General features: G+C 44.3%; 1 protein-coding gene across 2 annotated transcripts in view; it reads left to right on the forward strand.

Moving 5' to 3' along the window:
• The window catches only part of AOAH (acyloxyacyl hydrolase), a 173,102-nt gene that overhangs the window by 121,767 nt on the left and 29,029 nt on the right, over nt 1–22,306 (forward strand). For both annotated transcript variants that reach the window (XM_006275476.3, XM_019483408.2), the window contains exons 17-20: nt 9,340–9,512; nt 13,399–13,457; nt 13,547–13,606; nt 15,079–15,175. In XM_006275476.3, the coding sequence (XP_006275538.2) occupies nt 9,340–9,512; nt 13,399–13,457; nt 13,547–13,606; nt 15,079–15,175 (389 nt within the window). The remainder of the gene's footprint in view (nt 1–9,339; nt 9,513–13,398; nt 13,458–13,546; nt 13,607–15,078; nt 15,176–22,306) is intronic.

Consider the following 22,306-nt stretch of genomic DNA (forward strand, 5'->3'; position numbering starts at 1 on the left):
TTTCTGCCTCTAACTTGAAATTACTTCAGTGACCTGCTTCATTTTAATCTTCTTTTACAGTAGCTTCATTTCCTTTATTTTACTATTCTTCCATTCAGTTTTCATTTGGTTTGTGCCCTCATCTGGAACTGTGTTAAATGTTCCCCTGTAATACCCCTACAATACCAAAAAGGGCATGCATATATTCTCAAAACCAACAGTAAACTGTGCCCAGAGTCTGATTGGAATAAAAACTCCACCGTGTAAATGCATTTCATCTCTTCTTCATACCCACACCACCTGCTTCCATAATTGTAAACTGGGGCAAGATACATGTGGCAACAATATGCAGAGGCTAACTCAGAAATCCCATCCCAGAAGCTAGGCCTTATCTATGGCTCCTGTTGCAAAAGCCTCTGGAGTGATTTAAGTGACTGTTTTAGTATCTATTCCAAGCTTCTGTTGTGTATATATTTTTGATGTAGATGCTGTACCATCTCTGCTGGAATCCAATCCTTGGTCATTGCCACATCTCTGGTTTATTTTTAATTCTATAGCATTTCTCTCTAATTCAGATCATCCCTGCTTTCTTCTCTCTTACACTATTTTTTAAAGTCCATCAATTTAAACTATTTTTGGCCTCCATTTGTGTGGATATTTTCAAATGCTGTTTATTATTTATATCTATCCAAAATGTTATCCCACATTACAGTGACACTGTTCAAATTTGATCCTGCATATGTTTTGGTGGGAAATGTAACGTCTACAAAAATATAAGCACTCTTTTGACTCCAAAAAGGGAAGCTGCTGCTGCCTTTTGTAGAAATCCAAAACTCCCATAGATATACTAAGAAGGAAACAAACCATGGATTTATTTTCAAGAGGATATTGTTATATACAGTGGCAGTAGCTTTGAAGTATCTACAGAGGTTCTTCTGAATGCAGACCATCTACAGAGAATGACTTCAAGCAAGAGGCCAGACAAATAAAAATGACTTTAAAGGCAATTTTAAATTGCAGTAATAAGGCCCTTACAGCCTAATCCTAAATTCTGTCTTTGAAAGAGATAAATGCTCTTGCATACACTGAAAGAACAATTCTTAGCCAAAGCACTATTAAAATGCCAATATTTTATCCAATGTGAAGAGCTAGCCAGTGAGTAATATAGGCACTTGCAGAAGAGAAACTTAATGAAATTGGCACAGCATGCTGTACTTTCCTCAGTACCCACTTTGTACTGTCCAATCAAGGGGGTTAGAAAAATGAAGACAGATGGCAACTGTATCTCTCAGCCCACTGAGGCCCAAATGTAGGACAAAGACCCAACATGAAAAAGATGAGAAAGTAATTAGTACAAGCAGCTTAAAATTCTCTAGAATGATTAAATGCATTTATTCTGTTTTATTTAATAAACCATTTCTATGGACCCTCTTAAGTGTTGGTGATATAAAAATGTTACAAAAATTGAAGCTGAAACAGTAGCAAATTGGTGTGGAATCAAAGTCATCTACAGTCTAAAATGAGGGACAGCTGAGAGAGACGATGGGAATAGATAAGAATTCCATTACTGTAAGGCTGCCATGATCAGCTGTATTATATCCTGTCCCCAGCTCTCAAACTGGGTTATGTCACTGAGCATTCCTGTGCTGAGATTTAGGATATTAATTAAAAACAAAAAAATGTGTGCAGACTGAAGGGCCATCCTATGGCTCTAAGTTGTAATTTGTAGTGCAATTATATCACTGGAATTTTGAAAATGCTCCCATGATTAGAGTGATACAATGTAGCATGTTTTCAAACATTCACACATTAATGTGCATATAACATGAATTGACACAGTACACTGTGGCAAAAATCAGTTTTTAAGCATCTCAGTGTTGTGAACTGACATGATATGGAGCAGTTGAAGAGAACTACCTTATTTTCTCTTAGGCAACATGAACATGCCTCAAATTAAATATGCACCTTGTTTTTGAAAGGCAGAATAAAGAAAAAAAGATGTTTTTACTTGAGAGCCTGCGGGGGCAGGCAAGAGGGGAAGGGGCAGGAAAGGGCAGAGAGGAGAGAATGTATCCATAACCAGCAGCTAGGGGGTCCCGCATGCAGCAGGTGCAATTTTACTTTCAATTTCCCCTGGGAGAGGCTGGAGGCAGAAACTGCTATTACCATATTTCCATGATGTTAATGTGCACTCTGATTTCCAGCAGCTGAGTGTTAGAGAAAAGGTATGTGTTGTATACAAGAAAATATGGTATGTCCCAAGACTGTCCTGCTATAGCTGGGGCAGGCAGTTGTTTCAGGCAAAGGGCTACTTAACGAGGTTTGGTGAGCTGTCGAGGAATACATAGGTAGCCCTGCCCCTTGACAGGTGCCCTACCCCGTGGCTGCCATCTTGGGACCACAAGTCCCAACCCTAACCCCTGACCTTTGCCAGTCCTTCCCCTTCTCCCCCAGAAATACTCCTTTTGGGAAGGGGAGGTTGCCATCTTAGAACCTGAAAAAAACAAATCATATGCTAAAAGTCAAACACTTACTGTAGCATATTTCAATTTTATTACAAAAAATATTTTTGTCATGATTTGTGTTTGTGTAGTGTATATAGAGGTGATTGTATAATAACTCAAAATAAATTCTTAGTCTGTTGTATTGTGTGGGGGGGTTGGGTGTGTGTATGGTGGAGGGTGTATGGTGGGGGATGTATGGTGGGGGTGAGGGTGTTTATGGTGGGGTGTGGGGTTTGTATGGGGGGTGTCATGGAGTATGGGAGGGAGTTTGTGAGGGGGTGTGGCTGTGTGTGGAGGGCATAGGGTATGTTGGGAGCTTGTGTGGTATTTGTGAGTGTGTGGCTCTGAAAAACTGTCCTGCAGTTAAGACAGGCAACACTGTGGGGTGGTGTCTGTGTGTGTAATTTGTGGGGTGTGAGGGAGGGTGGGAGGCGTGTGAGGACCCTCTCCACACTCCTCCCATGGTGCAGCAGCAGACACTGGAGTCTGGCTCTGCCCAGTGCTGCATATTGCAGAGAGGAGCACAGCCCCCGCTGGGCCATTTGTTTCCCCCACACACCCTGCACTTGTGGGGCACAGGAGGGAAGCCCCAGGCATTGGAGCTGGCTGCTTACCCCACCCCAGCCCACTCCAGTGCCTGGGGCTTCCTTCCTGTGCCCCGCAAGTGCAAGGAGTGACAGGGAATCAAATGACCCAGCAGGGACTGCACTCCTCACAGCACTGTCTAGAGCCAGGAGTCAGGCACCAGCGTTGAGCAGAGACCACCCCCCCACCCCCCGCTGCTGCTTCCCCTGCTGCCTGCCAGGGCTGTGTACCATGTGGGGAGTGTGGGAGGGGTTCCCATACCCCTCGTCCCTCACACCCACATCCTGCCCACTCAAGCTCCACGCCGCTGCGGCCCCCCTGGGTGCAGGTTCTGTGCTGCAGCCAGCCCCACACCCTATGCTCCCACCCAGCTGCAGCCCTGCTCCTGTCCCCCACCTTCCCTATCTGCTGCTCAGAGGGAACTGGGCATTGGGAAACCCTGAAGCAGCAACCCTGCCTGTGCTAGTGGGGCTGGGCCATTCAGCTCACGAGGGTGGGACCAAGGCATAATAGGATATGTTGGGGGTGTGTGTAGGCACCTTGCTCCCACCCTCATGGGCAGCAGGGCTGGGTGGAGCACAATTCATTGAGGGGTGCCGTGGGCCGGATGAAAATGCCTGGCAAGCCAGATTTGGCCCATGGGCCATATTTTGCCCTCCCTTGTGCTATAGGTTGATGTTATGATAGTTCTTTGGGCATTAGAGCTGTCAGACATAAAAGCAGCAAGGATGGAAATGGAAATGTTTGAGAGGATCATTTTTGTTTGTTTGGAAAGGAAATTACAAAAAGATGCATTCAAATATCAGTGGCTTGACTTAAATGGACAAAGACTGGGCAACTGATAGTTCTGAATGTCACTTTATCTTCATCTCACCCTGTCATGATTAGAGTCTCAGAGGTCTTAGATCAGAGGGAAGGCTTTGAACTGTAAGTGCTATAATATGGGTACATCTACACATGCATTAGTACACCGTAGTTACTGCTTATTAAGTTTAGTACCTGTAATAACAGGTACTAATTCAATGCATGGTAACCGGAGCTACTGCACAATAGCATGAGCACACACCTTTTTAGTGATGCTAATGCACAGTAGACTAATTCTACTGCACATTAGCACAGTAGCACGACTTTTACCACAATGTGCTAATGTGCAGTAGAATTAGTCTATTGCACATTCACCATCTTGTGTAGACACACCCTACATGTAGGATAAGTGAGGTGGACTAAGGCTCACACCTTTATCTCTAAATTCCCTTGCATTAAGAAGTTTAAGCCTCAATCTTAATAATGTTGGGTTTTTTTATTTCCAACTAACTGAACGTTCAAATGCTTCAAAAGCATATATTAACACAAAGTTAAATTGCTGACCATGGAATCTGGTCCAATCATTCATTTGTATGCAAAATACACCACAGTGGAGTAGTCTAAATCCTTTTTGAAGATTACAGTTCTCTCACATAAGACTGATTTGCCCTGGAAAATAAACGTTTCTAATACCTCGGGACAAAAATAGAGCCTTTTCAAAGCTTACACTTCTACACTATTCAGCTATAAAATAAATGCACTTGCCTTTCAAGAAGCTCATTGTTCATTACAAGCAGTAATTAAGCTGAGCATTGTACTACCCCTGGGAAGTGGGTAAGCATTGTTGTCCTTTCTTTACAAATGAAGGAATTAAGGTACAGAGATCAAGTGATTGTCCAAAGGGAAAAGTTTGGATGGAATCCTGGCCCTCTGACTCCCAGTCCTGTGACTTACTTACAAGTCCATAAGAAGAAAAGGGTAGAGTAGAATGGTGACAATAGATATAGCAATATGAGATATAAATTAGATCTGCAGGTGGTGCAAATTCATTCATTATTTGAAAATAGGTTAGGACTTGTTTGTTTGTTAGCAAATAGGGCAAATGCTCAATTAGTAGAAATTTACATAATTCCTTTGATTTCAATTAATCTATAGCAGTTTATGTCAGCTAAGAATCTAGCCTATTTCTAATACTTTGTCTTAATTATGAATATTTGATATGCAGGCTGAGTTGTATAGTAGTGATAAGTATAGCAAGGCTGTATGCACATGTTCCAATTACCTGGCAGAAAAACTTACTTATAGACACCTGAACAGATATTCGAATGCTGAGCCTCAACAGTAGAGAGCCTGCCGTGCTAATCCTGTGCAGCCAGGGGACCCTGCATACACATCTCGGCATGCTCTGTGGGTTCCCTCAGAGACAGATGGCAGCAGTAGACAGGGCAGCCCTTATTTGCCTACTCAGGCTGCCTATGTCTCCTTGCAGAGAGACAATGTGAGATTGTGAAGGGGCTGTGTTGTGATCTTTTCCCTACTCAGCTGGACCAGCACAGTCCAGTGAACAACACATTATCTCCCAGGGGAGGGACAGGGGGCAGAAACAAAGCACTCTGGGATGCTGGAGGACTGTGCTGTGGCTTCTGTCAGAAGAGAATGTGTACAGACATTCATTCTCCCAAAAGCTCTCCTGGTTGTTCCCAGATTATTTTTCTCCTAGAGCAGCCATTTTTGGTCTGGGAGAAAAAATCCTGGACATATGTACACTTGTAGTTCCTTCTGGGAAAGCAGTGACACTCCCAAAAGAAACTGAATGTCTGAACGTTACTTTAGAGTCTCAAGAGGTTGCTTTTTGTCCCTGACTTGAGCATTTCTGATGTGAATGCTTCCATGTACAAACCTCACATCTGTTTTCTATGAACTCTCATGTACAGGACCTAAAAGTCAGTTTCTGCAGCAGTTGATTGCATAGACCTCTGTCGAAAGCAAACTCACAAAGGTCACACACACAGTTGAGAATGAGTTTTAAAATGGGAGCGAATATTCTTGGGAATGGTTTTACAGCATTCTGCCAGCACTTACAGAAAGCAATAGCATTAGGCTTGCATGATTTGGTTTTAGGTTTAACTCCAAATTTGAAGCAGAAGTAAAAAACCCAAGCTGGTTTTCCCCAGGGTGTAGTCCATTTGGTGTTATTTCATAGTTGCTTTTCATTCACTAAGATTTTGTTTGTTCCATATCATGACATTCACACATGGGCGCATTCTCAATTTTAATCACAGTTCCCTGCGCTCCATTTCTGAGTGATTTTTTGAAAGCTGCATTGTAACCACAATACTTTGTTTTTCACTCTAATCAGTGGGTTTCCAAAGTTATATATCTACTTCCCAGCATCCAGCCAAAGTAGTCATATGGGTTCCTGAAGCGAGAAGGATGGATTTCAAAGAAGGGAGCTTTGGGGCCACATGATGGGATCCCTTTCAGCCCCAGGGATCCTTTAGTATCAGTAGATCAGGGGAAGGAGAGAAAGGGAGATGTAGAATGATAACACTTAAGTGTCTCTGCAGGAGGCTTCTTCCCCATGTTGTATCTGCCCTGTCTCCTCCCCTATGTTGTACCTCCCCCTGAATGCGGGGATATTCATGGAGCTGGACCCTACACTATGCAGCAGATGTATTATTTGCATTCTGGCATTCAGTCCCCATTTTTGTGCAGCAGCACAAAACCAGTTCCACACCCTGAGGGACCTCAGCCTTAAAGAAGAAACCTGGATTTGCTCCATGGAGCCACGTTTAACTGACCTGTTATGCCTAGAGCCAATAGAAAACAAGTCAGGGGAGTAGGTATGTGAGGGGAACAGCTCTGTGTACATGTGCCAGTTTTTGGTATAAGAAAATGACATTAAAACCACACTGATGTTTTTAGGTAGCTTCTTTTTTTTATTCAACTTTATTTTGCCATCAAGATTTTTTCTAAGCTGCTTACTGCTGAATGTAATAGGAGAAAGGTAACTCTGCTCTTACTAACGACTGAAGCTCCTGATCAATGAAACCTACGTCTTTGTTGCTTTGTCTCACTGACAGCCTCTATATTTTAACAAGATGTTTTGGGCAATTATACTGTGGAAAGTTAAATGTCTGCTGCTCCCTCATCTAATTTTCTGTATTTATCAGCATGCCTCAACAATATTTTTCTTCTTGAGGGCACCAGTGAAGGGAAAGTAAGACTTGAAAGCACAAGCTATCCATGATGCATCTATTGCAGCAGGGGGCAACCTTTTTGCCAGGCATGCCACAGATTAGCCCTGCATCCTCTTCAAGTGCCAAGCTAATCCATTTCCCCTGCCCAATCTGCTGCTTTGCTTTCTGCTTCCTGCCCTGTGCTCCCTACGCAATATGCTGCCCTTCTTTTTACTTCCTTCTCTGTATTCCCTGCCCCATCTGCTGTTCTGCTTTCTGCTTCCTGCCCTACTTGCCATTGTGCTGTTTGTCCCCTCCCTGATTTGCCGTGTGCCCCCCCCCCACACACACACACTGCCCATGTAGCTTGTGGCACTCTTACTGCAGATTGGCTACCCCTGATCTACTATTTAGATAAGTGTATTGAATTCAAAATATACCTAGAATATACCTAGAAGCTTGGAAAGATATGATTTTTTTTGTCCAGTACAGCTGTGCCTTATATGTTCATAGTACCTTTTAATCTATTTACATAAACAAGAATAACATCATTCTAATCCAAGGTGAAAGATAACAGCTGTTTAACAACATGCAGCAATGCTATGTGACAGTTTAAGGCCATAAATGAAGAATTTCTTCCCAGCTGAAACTGCTAGCAGAATTTAGGGCAATAGAATATAGATACCAAAAACAAATTTGACAAATACACCAATGTCAATATCACTACAGACATGACAAATGACATGGAGTCTTAGGCTAGGGACAGACATTCAAAAAGCCTGAGCCTGAATTGATTCAATTTTTGCAGGTTAGTCTAACCTGGCTAGACTAAATCAGTTTCCAACCATATAGACAATCCCTCTGAACTGAGGAAATTCAGGCACATGCCTGCAGTGGCTCAGGCTGTAAGCTGGGGGCACTGAGGGGGGCGTGACCAGGCCCTGGCAGGGCTCTGATTAGGGAGGGATGTGAACCCACAACCTGCCTGCAGTCCCAGGCTTTTCCCCTGTTTGCTGCTCAAGGGGTGGGAGTGTTGCCAGCCTGCAGCCCTGGACTAGCACTCTGAGGTAAGCAGGGGTGTGCAGTGCATGCATCTGTTGATGATATGGAGCTTTTCACTCTGCCTCCCTGCTTCTATACACTGTGTGCAGCAAACTAACAGACAAGCAAGCTGGGGCAGGGGAAAAGGGGGAGCTGATAATAGTGTTTATCACCCTTATCTCAGTGTTTACTGCCCCATTAAGAAAACAACAGAGAGATGTTATCAGCTATCTGTTGATTCAGCACATAGTCAGCATGTGGTCTGCTGGCTAATACACAGACACCTCAGCAAAGGCAGAGGGAAGGGGGGAATTTGTGCTTAGCAGAGAGTGGCGAGAGGGAGGGAGAGAAGAAAACAGCTCTTCTCAAACATTTCCAGGGAAGGACATTAAGCTACCAGTTGATTAGCAACAAAAGCCTGTCTGCCTTTGCCTCTCTCATAGCACAGACTGTAACCAGCATGTGGTCTGCTAGCTAATCCAGATGTGTTTGCTAAAGCAGAAGGGCAGGAGCACCACGGAGAAGCCAGGCAGATGCAGAGGGGAGGGACCAACCCTGATGTGGAGCAGAGAGCCCCACCCAGCCCAGAGAGTATACTGGGATGCTGGGAGTGTCTGGTTTATCTTAAACCAGCAAGGAGTCTGGGACAGACATTGCATAAAAAAATTTGAGCCAAATCAGTTAAGTCTGATACTACATTCAACCAGGCTTATCTCAAACCTGTTTCAGCCATTTTCAAAGTGGTTTATGTGCACTGAACATCTGTTCTGTTACACGGTTAAACCAGTTTCTGATCACTTAAACCAGTTTATGTGTAATGTCTGTCCATAGCCTTAATGACCTCAAACAGACATGACCTCAATTTTGTATCTGGGGAGGGGAAAAAAAAAAAGGTATCAGGCAGGAGCGTGAATTGGACTCAAGGAAGTTATTTCATAGTAAGAATGGTGTAAGTGAGAACAGAATCAGGTCCTTTTATACGGAGAGCTCTGTGTATAAAAGGGCAGGAAGGCATGCACTTTTTATGACCTGTTCTTTTTATTTTGTTGAGGATTTATTTCCACATGATTTGTGACTTTAAAAATAAGAATACAATGACAAACCAGAGCTAAACAATATTGTTATCTTTTAATTTTAATTAGATAATATAAAATGAAGAAGCCTTACCTAAAATCATGGGGCTCTTTCAGCCTTCATTTTATGAACATGTCACTTGATAAACTGTCTGTCCTTTCTTTTATTTGTAGGAGACCTGACACAGTGGCTTACATGACAACACCAAAGCAAATGCACTCCAATGTCATGGAAGCGCTACAGTATCTAGACTCTCATCTTCCCAAAGGGAGCCATGTGATTTTAATGGGCTTGGTAGATGGTGGCTTTCTGTGGGATCATTTACACAACAGATACCATCCTCTTGGTAAATATGAAGCCTTGTTTTTAATTTCCTACTGATGAATCCTAAACTGTACTGATGTACATTACCAAAAAGTTTGGGGTCATTGATGTCAACCATAACACCAGGCTTGGATTTGGCTCAGTTCATCCCAAACTGCAGTCTGACTGGTAGGGTCATTGTGTCTGAGAAGTTGCTTTACCTAGAGTTAAGCAGTGTAATTTATCTCAAAGGCTCCCCTCATCCAGGTTTGAGTGATTAGATAAAACTAGTCAAGTCCATGTCTGGGCTTTCAAAGCAAACATTAACTGATGAAATTCTGTAAAACTAATATCACAATCAATTTTGCCCATTTTCTCCCAGCAAAAGTGCAGTTGTGACAAGTCAAACTTCATAACAACAAGAAGAACATGCTTTGGCTTTCTTTACCATATCATTGTAATAAGATCCAGGGCCTTTAAAAGCTCAGAGATAATTCTTACAAGTTCTTCATCTAAGAACTCACATGCTGCTATATCTCTGACCATTTATGAATAACTTACTCCTTTACTTAATGTTATACCAAGCAAGGGAAACATTATTATGAAAGGTTTATATGACACTCCCTATTTTGCCAATGTATTTGACTAAGATGGGTGCTTGCTGGCTCCTATCAATAGAGGGGAAACCTAATGATGTCATTAAACTGTAACATGACAACTCTTCAAAACTTCTGCAATAGGGCTGTGCGAAGCTTCGGTAGCTGATTAGATTCAGATGAGATTCGGCCCAATTCGGGGACTGAATCTCCAAATATGAATCGAATTGGGAGACCAAGTAAAAGCTCTGAATTGATTCAAAGCATCCAAATCAATTCAGAAAAGCTTCAGAAAAAGATTTGGCCAATTTGGAGATTCGGCCATAGACTAAACAAGCAGCTGACAGCTGCCTTCAGTTGGTAAGTCTGTTGGGGTTGGGGGAGTGGGGAGGAAAGGGGTGTGGGGGAGGGAGGGATTGGGGCTGGGGCTGGGACAAGCTGCTCAGCTGGGGCGGGGGGGCATATTACTTGGGGAGGAGGGAGGGTGCATGGGATGTGGGTGCGGTAGCACTGGGAGCGGGAGCTCTGCCCTGCTGCTGCTTGCCCAAGTGGGGCTGGGGGTGAGGGGGGGCAGGATGTGGGTGCAGCTCACTCCAGGCAGAAGGGGGCAAGTGGCAGCAGGGCATGGCCCCCACTCCCAGCACTGCCACACCCACATCCCACGCCCCCCATACTGCCTGGCAAGTGGTGGCAGGACAGAGCCCCCTCTCCCAGTGCTGATGCGGGCATGGCAGCACTGGGAGTGGGGGCTATACACTACTGCTGCCCAGACCAAGCTGTGCCTACATCGCGCCCACCCCACCCCCACGCAGGCTGGGCAAGTGGCAGCAGGGCAGAGCCCTGTGACTCTCCCCACTGGGGCAGAGGCAGTCACAGCTAGAGGAGCCATGGGAGAAGTCCCCATGGATGCCCTGCCCAGCCACATCCCCTGCCTGGCCCAGTCTCCCAGCACTTTAAAGAAAAAAGCAAAGCCCTGCATTCACCTTCTCTGGCAACAGCGATTGGAGGCCTCTGGGCATTTGTGGCAGAGTGCCCCCCATGCAGCATGGGGCAGTGGGGATCGCCATCCCCCACGTGAGCTGGAGCTCCCAATTCTATTCCCCAGCTCTCTGTTCATTCCTTCAGCTGTTCCCAGGGGCTGTGGCCCCCGGATCTGCTCGTGGGCTTTCAGCCAGGCTGCTGCTGCTGCCTGCTGGGGAAATAGTCCAGAACCACTGTCATCACCAGCTGGCAGTGGCAGCCTGTTGTCATCCTGCATCATCCAGGCACCCATGCCCCCTGGGAAGAGTTGGGGGAAGCAATCAGAGAACTGGGGGAAAGACTGAGGAGTTGCAGAATCAAATCGGGAACTGGGGGAATGTTCAGGGATCTGAATATTCCCCCAGCCCCCCCTTCAATTCCCCAGCTGCCTGTTCAATTCCCCAGCCCCTGCTTCGATTCCTCAGCTCCTGGTTCAATTTGCCTGGGAGTTGGGGCAGCTCCACGTCTCGGCCAGAGCCCGGAAGTGTTCAGCCCCGGCTCCTAGACAGCGTGCAGCATCCTGCTGAGCTGAGCTCCAGCTGTGCCATGGGGCAGCTGTAGCACAGGTGGGGGGTGGTTGCCGCTGCCCTGTGCTGCATGAGGGTGGGGCTCTGCCACAAGCACCCAAAGGCCCCAATCACCACTCCTGCCACTGGTGAGTGCGGGGTTTTTTGTTTGTTTTTTTTAAACTGCCAGGAGGCTGGGGCCGGACAGGGCAGCCATGGGGGCTTCTTCTGTGACTCCCCCCACCTGGGCAGAGGCAGGCACAGCCGGAGGAGCAGCAGGAGAACCTGCAGCCACTTGGCTGTGTCTGCCTCTCCCTGCCTGATCCAAATCACCAAATTTCTCTGAATCAGCACCAAATCTTCTGAAGCTGATTCAGCTGAATCAATTCAGGACAGTGATCCAAATCTCCAAATCAAATCACAGTCCTCCAAATTGGCAAAATCTAAATCCAAATCACATACTTCCCTATTCACACAGGCCTGTTCTACAGTATTTCTGTTTCCCAGGGTCACAACTATTGGCACTGATATAACAACCTGAAAAGGCTGACCATTATCTATCATGTGCTACATTATCCTTCAGAGAACTTGCAGGTATCTTTTCCTAGTTCATGAAGGAATGAAAAATCTCCTTTTTTATTTCAATTGGACCATAAACCCATTTAGTAGGCTACACAAACTGGGCCATTGTGTTACATGATGAATTTCAGAGGATGTCTGTTGTGTTTGAATTTAGTCACCCCCACAGACACACCTATTCCCTCTATGACAGGAAAATTGTTTCTACCTTTTAAAGCTAACCTCTCCAACTAAGAGTGTACAGAGTCACCTTCAATCTTCCTCTTGGATTTGAAATGGCTAAATTTGTTTGGAGAGTGAAAGATGTGTTAATGGATAAAGCATCAGTCATTCACCTCTGAGAGTTGAACAGACTATTATGACTAAGCTTGCACTGCAGCTGAATTGACTATGAAAGGAGAGGGAGGCGTATGTGTGTGGGAATAAAAAGAAAGGTTCCTGTGGAAAATTCATGCTGGTACTACCATTAGCATACTGGGAGCAAATCTGAGTCTTGCACATATGAATAACTCTCACTGACTTTTGTGGGAGCTTCTTGATTCCTGAATGTAGAAAAGCAGCCTTGGCTCACCTTACTCGTGACCAGTCCTAGTGAATGAGACTACTGAACAGGACTGAAGTTACCAGGAGCTGGTGAACTACATACTTTCAGTATCCTTTATCTCTGAGGATAAAGATTTAGGGCGAGGTCCTATTCAAACTATTGGGCACTTAAGTCAACCTAGGTACCTAAGGGCCTTGCTACATGTTCAAATTAAAGCTGAATAGAAACCAGTTATGGAGTTGTTACATGTTTTCAGGTACTAATTTTATAACTAAAGTTGGCTCTTTTTATAGCTGGATAGTCATTTTTATCATGAGATAATTACTTTGCATGTGTAGCTGGTCTAAATTTATTGCACAATTGACCTTTAATCACATAATATGTGTAATGTGTAGAAGGGGCCTAAATGTGATTGTTTTCTACCCCATTTGAGTCCCTGAAAAACCATTCATGTGTCTACTTTTAAAGCATGTTGTCACCGTAGCCTAAGACTAGGTCATAAAAAAGCAGGGAGGAGGAGGAGGAAGATCCACCCAGCTTTTGTATTAGCAGTTTTTCACAGGATGAAATAGTTACCTGATTCTTCTTAGGCATCTGATAGGTGGACTAGAAAGTAACCAGAAAGTAGATTTTGAAGAACATTAGCTGTAAACCATGCAAAGTTAAACTCTCTGTCTTTTTCAGGTCAGCTAAATAAAGATGTCACATATAAACAACTTTATTCATTCCTAAGCTGTCTTCGAGTAAGTTGTCCCTTTTCAGTTGATCAAATAGCCTTTTTTCTTTCCTTCTTCCTTTCTTTCACTAAAACAGTATTTTCGTGATCACACAGATCAGTCCTTGCAATGGCTGGATGTCTTCAAATGAAACCCTCAGGAACTTCGCATCAGAGGTATGTCTGAAGCATTTGAAATTATTTTTCGTCATCTCCTTTTAAAGGGATTGTTTTAGATGATTTCAGTAGTTTTCTCTGAAGCATATAAATCTGAAAGAGGAGGATGAATAGATTATAAGGGTACCATCATAAGAGGCCTATTCGGTTTTTACTAGAGAACTGATCTAGCATTACTCAGAGAAACTCTTCTTAAGTCAGTTCCAAATTGCACAAGCAAAAAATGCCTAAAAATTGGATTTGGCCTCAGGTATATGGAATGGTATGACTACAAAATAATGCCAGTGAAGGCTGGTTTTAGAAACCACCCTAAAAATGTCATTCTACACATGGTAAATGAACCATCTGAGCACCACATGATTTTAGCCATTTATTTTCTCCAAATATAGAAATATATTTTATTTCTCGCCCCTGAAGCTACATAATAGAACAAGTCATCCAAATATTGTACAAAATAGCAGCCGGGGGCATACAGTATTTGTGTTAATGTTTCTATTCAGTAGACAAAAAAAATGCCCCACATTTTTCAAACATTTACTCACACCTTGTCTTGTGAGTAGTCCCATTCACTACAATGCATGTTATCAAACACATGCATAAATCTTTTCAGGATTTCAATCTGTATATTTATAAAATACAATAAAGAGTCTTCTGTATATATAAATTCTTGAACATTTCATATGTCTGCGGAAACTGTTCGACTTTTCTAAGCTCTTATCTGAAAATAATTGTTTATGTTCTTATTTAAACTGTGCACATTAAGTATTACGGAGATTCTGATCTCCATGATCACCAGTGGAAATCACACTGGGCACACAAATTAACTGGAGTCCATTAAAGTCAGTGGAGTTAGCCTGAGTTTATACAGCTGAGATGAGAATCTGTCACTGGATATGTAAGTACTAACATGCCCAGTACCAGAATGGACAAGGTTTAAGGAAAGAGAGAACTTCACCTCTGGAAAAAGTCTCATTTCAAGCTGTAAGAGGAATGAAGATGACTGGGTTCGTATCCACCAAAGGAGCCTGAAAAATGAGGCATTTCGAATGATGAAAGTGGAAGAGAAATAGTACTAAAAGAACTTACTTTGATTTAAAAAATAATAAAACCCATACCTTACTAAACAACTCAAAATGATGATAACTGATTAGGCCCTTTTGTAATCCCTGGGTAAACTCTGCAACATATTCAGGGCAGCATCCTAAAAGTGTGATAGATAGTACAGAAAGGTAGTTAACTTTGATGGTCTGAAGTCAGCCACCCTGCACTGCCTTCTGCATGTATCATTACAAATATCCTGTATAATGAAGGACCCAAATTTTGCCCAGTTTCATACTATAGATAATTATGTCCATTAAATAGGAATCATTAGATTTTTTTAAATGGCTTTTCTCTTTCCAGTTACAAAAGCTGAACCCAAGTAAAGTGGCATCAGTGGCAATAGCAATCTTTTTATTTCCTTGACTTTTCAGAGAGCTTTACAACTTTCCAATGTCCTGAAAGAAATAGCAAGATCTGAGAAGTTTGCCAGCTTTGATATTTTCTATATGGATTTCCCACTGAAGAAAAGTAAGTTGTTTTCTTGTGGCTGAGAGTGCTGTTAAGGCAGCACATTAGCTTTTAAGAAAAAGAGCCTCATCTTGCTTAACAGCAGCACTTTTGACTGACTGGCATCTGTAGGTTTCCAAGTGATATATGCAATTTTGGGAGGATGTATAGAAACCTGAAAAATATGGAGTGCTGTGGACATCTCAAAGGGGACTGAGTGGTACCCCCCAGGGAAGATAGCATATTCAGCTCCAAGCAGCTTGAAAATCTGAAGATGCCTAACAGTTCACTTATATTAAATAGTGCTTTTCACCCAAACCTCTCAAAAGGATTTACATACATAAATAAATGTAGGCCTTACAACACCTTTGTGAGGCACCATGGGTAAATAGAGGCTACTATCAGCTCAGCATTCTTTCTATGAGGGTTACTCGAGTCCGAAACAGGCTTCTACCTGAGATATTCCAAGTCTATTGACCCGGGGGGCAGGCTGCAGGATACATCAATTTAGACAGGCTGCTGCAGAAATGTGCTTTTAATTAAAATCAAATGTGTGGAAGTGAGAAGGAGTTTGTTTCTCTGTAGGTGTAATCAGATTTTGGTTTTATAATTTTTGGCATTTGCACCTTAGTTGCATAGTCCTTTTTATTTTTTCTAAATGTCTCAGAATAATTACAACTGGGGTTTTTCAAGATAAGCCTCAACACATTTCAATAATGACAAAGCTAAGATTTAATAATGAGGAAGTGATTTACCCAAACTTGGAAGCTGTTAGAGGCTTGGATGTCATTTCCTGCAACTTTCTAGGACAAGAGAGAATTTGAGGGGAGGGAACGAGCAACCAGGAACATCTGTACAACCAGCTGCTTTTTCAGTGAACTTTAGGATATACATTCTTGTACTGGCTAAGGATAGTGTAAGACTGGAAATAAAACTGGAGTTTCCTACCTTTCCAATCCTCTGGCCTACCCCATAGACAACACTGGCTTCCCCTCTCCTGTCCCCCTTTTCCCCTCCACTCCACCATTCAGTATTTCTTCCCTGTTGTAATTTTATCTTAGAGAAAGAGTCTTTCTGAACAATCTTAATTTAATACTTTTTAAACATTCATGATCATTTTTAACCAACAAAACCTTTGGTGTTTACTACCAATCCAGATGATTCTAATAAAAAGCTACTGCTGTTGTATACTGTGGGACACAAGATTTTCTAGGTTGGAGTTTATGATCATCCCTGTATGCCTGAGACTGCACAGATGGTCACCATGAATTATAAAATATTACATTGCTTGACAGGCTTTATATTGCATTCTGGGATAGAGAGTTCATCAACAAGATTAATTTTTCTCAACCAATTTTCTGACTTAAATAATGCAGATGACACCCTCCAAAGTCAAAGTGTTCTAACAAGTTAATCTTTTGCATCTGATAGGCTGGGTTTTTATATAAATAAAAAATATATAAAGGAAAAAAAGCTCAATACCTTACTTACTTTAGTACCTAAATAGACCTGGAAATCTGACCCTGAGTATAGGTGCTAATCTCTTTTGAAAATGAGACTAAAAAATAATTTTACAATTAAGAATTTAATCTGAAATTCTCCTTTTTGATATAGTAAGAGCTCTGCATGTGCTGTAAGCTCTCTGAGGTCGCCAGCTGATTGGCATAGGCTTTGGTGGGACTCTGGTGTCCAGTGGGTGAACCACTCATCACTTCTTTTCCTCTGTTGCTGAATTCAGTGAGGTGGGGGAGCAGGAAGTGGGAAGAGGAAGAGAGAGGGAATGGCAGTAGTACACTCCTCTGTATAATTCCTCTATATGCCAGGGACTTAAAAGAAAGGTTGCACACAGTGTTGAACATTGTGATGCCCAAATCCCTCTGTAGATTTAGCCCTTAGTTATTTACCATGTAATAGCAGTCCTCAACTAACGATGTTTCGAGTTCCAACAAATGGCACTTACGACCTTTATAAATTTACACCGTTTCGAGGTACCAATGCTGGTTTCAACATTATGACACTCAACACAGCTGCCTCCAGCTGGTAAGCCCCTTGTGGTGGGGGGGGGGATGGGTGTGGGGGGCAGATCAACACCCCCGCAGTGAGGGAGGGATTGGGGCTGGGGCTCGGATAGGGGCTGGGCAAAACCTGCCCAATCAGGGCGAGGGGGCTCAGGGAGGGGGTGGGGTGGCTCCTGCTGTTGTGTACCACCAGTCCAGGAGCAACTCATCTGACGGCTGTTACCTCTGCTCCCACTGCCGGTCCGGGAAGGCATGGGGTGGGAGTGTGCCTCCGGATCTTCACGGGACAGGCGGGGGCTTGGATGAACCGGGCTGTGCTTGGGTTGGCAGCAGAAGGTGCTGGGACCAGGGGCTGTGCCCACCTGCCACTTGTCCAGCCAGGGCGGGGAGGAGCCGCTGCGCTGCTTCTGGACAAGTGGCACACAGCAGTGGAAGCCACCCCGGCCTCCCCGTGCCTCTCAGACAAGCAGCGGCTTCATCCCGTGCCCCCCCACCCTGCCATGGCTGGGTGAGTGGTGGCAGGGCCTGGAGGGGTGCGTGCCTCCAGACTGGGGTGGGGCAGGTGGGGCCAGGGGTGCACCAGGCTGCACTCTGAGCAGGCAGTGGGGGCTATGGGGGCTACAGTTAATTTTAGAGTGGCTGCAGCCCCTCCTGTAGCCCCCACTCCACCACCCATCCTGCCCCAATCCGGGGGCACATGCCCCCCCATGCCCTGCTGCCACTTACCCAGCTGGCAGGGCATGGGGGAGGCATGTGCCTCCAGGGGGGTGGCCCAGAACAAAGCCACTGATCATCTGGGTGGTGTGGGGAGGCCACAGCAGCTCCCACTGCTGTGCACCACTTGTCTGGAGGCAGTGCAACAGCTCCTCCCTGCCTTAGGTGGGCAAACAGCAGGAGGGCATAGCCCCTACTCCCAGCACCTTCCACTGCCCACCTGGAGCGCAGCCCAGCACAGCCTCAGCCCCAGACCCACCCACCCCACGCAGATCCAGGGGCACATGCCCCCCCATGCTCTCCTGGACCAGAATGGGTGCAATGGCAAGAGCCGCTGGACAAGCCACTCCCAGACCAGCAGCACACAGCAGTGGGAGCTGCTCCCCTACTTCCCCGCACTCCCCCCTCCCCCGCCCCAGCTGGGCAGCTTTTGCCCCAGCCCCTGTCCCAGCTCCAGTCCCTCACTCACTGTGGTGGGCTGATCTCCCCACAACACTTCCTATCCCTCCCCCCTTCCCCCCCACCACAACAGACTTACCAGCTGGAGGCAGCTGTGTTGAACATCGTAAAGGAACCAATCCTCCTATTATAACATTGTTCCTATGGGAAAATTGGTTCTGAGTTATGACGTTTCAACATAAGACATGGTTTTCAGGAACCAATTGCATCGTAAGTCTGAGGACTGCCTTTACTTGACTTTGGTGCCTGTTACTTATTCAATGTGCAAACTATTTTAATAAAGTAAATTACTAACTATAGATTTACAGGCTTAGTAAAAACAAACATACTAATGCAATCTGCTATTCTTTATAATGCAACACTAAGGGCTCTGCTACACGTTCAAATTAAAGCTGGATAGAAACCAGCTATAAAGTTGTTACATGTTTTCAAGCAATAACTTTACAGCTGATTGGCTGTTCTTACGTAGCTCAATGGTCATTTGTATCATGTGATAATTACTTTGTACATGTGGCCAGTCAAAAATTATTGCTCAACTGACCACTTAATTGCATAATATATGTAATGTGTAGCAGGGGCCTAAATAAACCACATAAAATCATCCATTACTCATACAGATGTTTTCTTTGAACTGCACCTTATGCAGACATATATGCTAATAAAAGCTTTTACTTAGTAATATAATCAGCTCCCGAATTCTTTCTTAAAGAGTCTGTCACACACCAGCTAGGGCAGCTGACCTACTTTTTCACTTTTTAGCTGAAGTTGTCGCTAATCTCTTCTAGAGTCTCACAACATTAAATATTTAACAGTGGTTGCATTGTATTACCAATAAATTGTTTTTAGTACTGTCTATACCTCCATGCATTGGAAGTCCCAGCTTCAAAGGATAAAATTCAGTTGCAGAAAAAATTATTATTAAAATGCAGAAAAAACTCTTAATTTTCTGCGTTTTGATCTCTACAGTGCTACATCTGTGGATATGCAGGTTCAGCCAGACTCTAGCCCAAGAATGTATTAGTTCATCTAAGGAGGGGCACCCTACACAATTTTAAAAATTATGTATGTAACCAGGCACTAGCTCTTAGGTGGGCAATAGATAGTGACAGAGCAGATATCAGCTCTCATCCAGATATTGGACATATGTATCCAGGGTCTAGTTTATGGTCTTTTAAATGAAATACACCATGCCAAATTTAGGCCTGGTGTAAATGGGTTGAGATTGCTCATCAAGTATATCTTGTTTGGGAACCTTATTGTTTATACCAAGTAAAACATAACCTTAAAGCCACTAAGTAACATGACAGGGGCCAAATTCAGAACACAAATAGTTGGCTATCCTTATGAAGTTAATAATCCTAAAACACCATTAAAATATCAGTATTCTGACTGTCTATGATCCTATCTTCAGTCTTCTGCAGTACTCAGTGAGGTATATTTGGGACCCAAGACTCATGTCAGGATCAGGACAGGAGTCATAGGCATTCAAACTTCAGAAAGCTGCTCTGGGATTAGGGGTCAGGATTCCAGGTCTCTGAGACTCTAGAGTGGTGATTCTCAACCAAAGTGCTTGGGCACCTGGTGTGTCACCAGACCATTTTGAAAGATGCCGAAAGGTGTGAGCAGATAGGCAGGTAATTGTAGATTCAGGCTTGCCCTTGCTTGGCAGATCCTCCACCCCCACTGTCTAGTACATAAGCACTGTAATATACCAATTAGTTTTTTAAATTGGGTGCCATTCAGTTCACAAGTTATGGGAGCCTCCAGTCCAATGGGGTTTGCTTCAAATCTAAAAAGGTTGAGCACCACTGCTATAGAACATAATGGGCTGTATATTTTGTTTGAAGTGAGACAGACTGGGCACATCTACATGTTCATTAATTCGCCCTAGCTACTGCGCATTTAGTTTAAAATTTCCCTAATGAAGTACTACCTGAATGCACAGTAACTAGAGTTACTCCACAGTAGTACTTGTGCATGGTTATTTTATTCACTTAATTGAGCATTAGCCTAATAACACTGCATAGTAGGCTATTAGCACAGCTTTTAACTGCCATGCTACTGCACAGTGTTATTAGGCTAATGCACAGTAAGCATCTCATGTAGACTTGCCCACTGAGAAGTAAAAGGTCTGTACTCTGGCTGTGGCTTTTCCAACACGTGTAACTATCAGCCAGAGACTGGCTCCTTGGCTTACTTGTAATTCAATGTAGAGTAAAAAATAAATAAAGTGTAAATAATGAAAAGTTGGGTCATCCTTTGCTGGGGAGGAAATCACATGACAGGAACAGAACTGCCACAAAACTCTTCAAGGAGAAACTCACTGAACATGAAGCACTAGGGATTTTACAAGGAAGTAACCTGTTGATGTGGACACACTTTAACCTCATCCATCCCTGTTCTCACTGGGGTGTGTAGTACAGCTAGAGGTGCTGATGTACCTTGCCAAAGTGATTGTATGTACTCCACACACTAATGCAAGGCCTGTGTGTGTGAGGTGCACTTTCCTCCACTGTGTATCTCAGTCATAACCTGTAAATTATACCACTGGCATGGCTTAGAAATCTCATCCCAGTCTCTGACCTAGCTGAGCTGCCCTCAGTGCCAGGCCTTTTTGTGTGGGTGTTTACATGCACACATCAAGTTTGATGTGCCCCAGCCAGCTGTTTTTTCTCTTGGAAATACTGTTCTCCTGAGGGATGGGAGCATAGACAGGTATACCACCTCTATACTATCTAGAGATTCCCCTCATGCCATTTTTTCTTTGGGACATGAGAAATAAAACTAAAAAAGAAACAAAGAAGAGAAACTTATTTTTAGAAAGTGGAAACTATCATAGCTCTGTGTGTGTGTGTGTGTGTGTGTGTGTGTGTGTGTGTGTGTGTGTGTGTGTGTAATACTCAAACCCATTGGCTAGAAGGGCTGAAAGGCCCATTGAACACATAGGACCAAAGCTAGCACAAATGATTGTAGCTTCATGGAAATTAAGAGCACTACAGTGATCAACACTAACTGAAGACCTGGTCTATAGTCTGAGACACTTGAAACCATGAGGTATATAGTTTTAAAACTAACCGTTCTCCTGCCCCATTTCATTGTAAGGTTATTAACCTACTTCCCAGATAAGCAAAATTCTATATATATAAAGGGCTTAGTCCATCTGTCTCTGTGTGTGTGTCTGTCCATAATGCTCTTGGAGCACTCTGATTGGTCGTCTCAGCAGCCAATCACAATTCTTACTGAAACAACCAATTAGAGTGCTCCGCACAGACAGACATACAGACACGGCCAGATGTGGGGAGAGGGAGGTCTCACGGGGCCGGATGCAGGGGGGAGGAGGAGTGGCACGGGGCCGGATGCTGAGTGGCAGCAATGCAGGGCAGTGGGTGGCAGCAGCCACCCACCATCCTGTGCTGGAAGTGGGGCAGGATACAGGGCCGGATGCAGGGGTGGGGTGTTGTGGAGCTGGATGCAGAGCAGAGATGGGTAGTGTGTAGCCAGATGCAGAGTGGCAGCAGTGCAGGGTGGTGGGTGGCATTGGCCACCCACCGCCCCATGCTGGAGAAGGGGCATGTGGGGCAGGGCTGGGGTGTGGGGCTGGACACGGAGTGCGGGGAGTTGTGTGTGGCTGGATGCAGAGCAGCAGCAGCGTGGGCTGGTGGATGGTGGCGGCAGCCACCACGTGCAAGCTTCTCCCCCTTCCCCTGCTCCTGGGAGGTGACAGCAGTGGCATGGGGTGGTGGTGCACTGTGCTCCATCCCACTGCCCCTACCCCCCCCCGTCATCTTGAGGGGAATTTGCTAGTAAATAAATAAAATATATCTGCTCAGGCACCAACACAAATTCCATGATGAATTGGTCATCATCAGTCCAACACCTATAATCTTTCCATGGCCTGTTCATGCTTATGCCTCCAAAAAATAAATGTATAATATATATCCTAACTGCATAAGGTAGGAAT

The sequence above is a fragment of the Alligator mississippiensis genome, chromosome 5 (assembly GCF_030867095.1).
Source record: "Alligator mississippiensis isolate rAllMis1 chromosome 5, rAllMis1, whole genome shotgun sequence".
In the NCBI taxonomy this organism is placed as follows: Eukaryota; Metazoa; Chordata; order Crocodylia; family Alligatoridae; genus Alligator; species Alligator mississippiensis.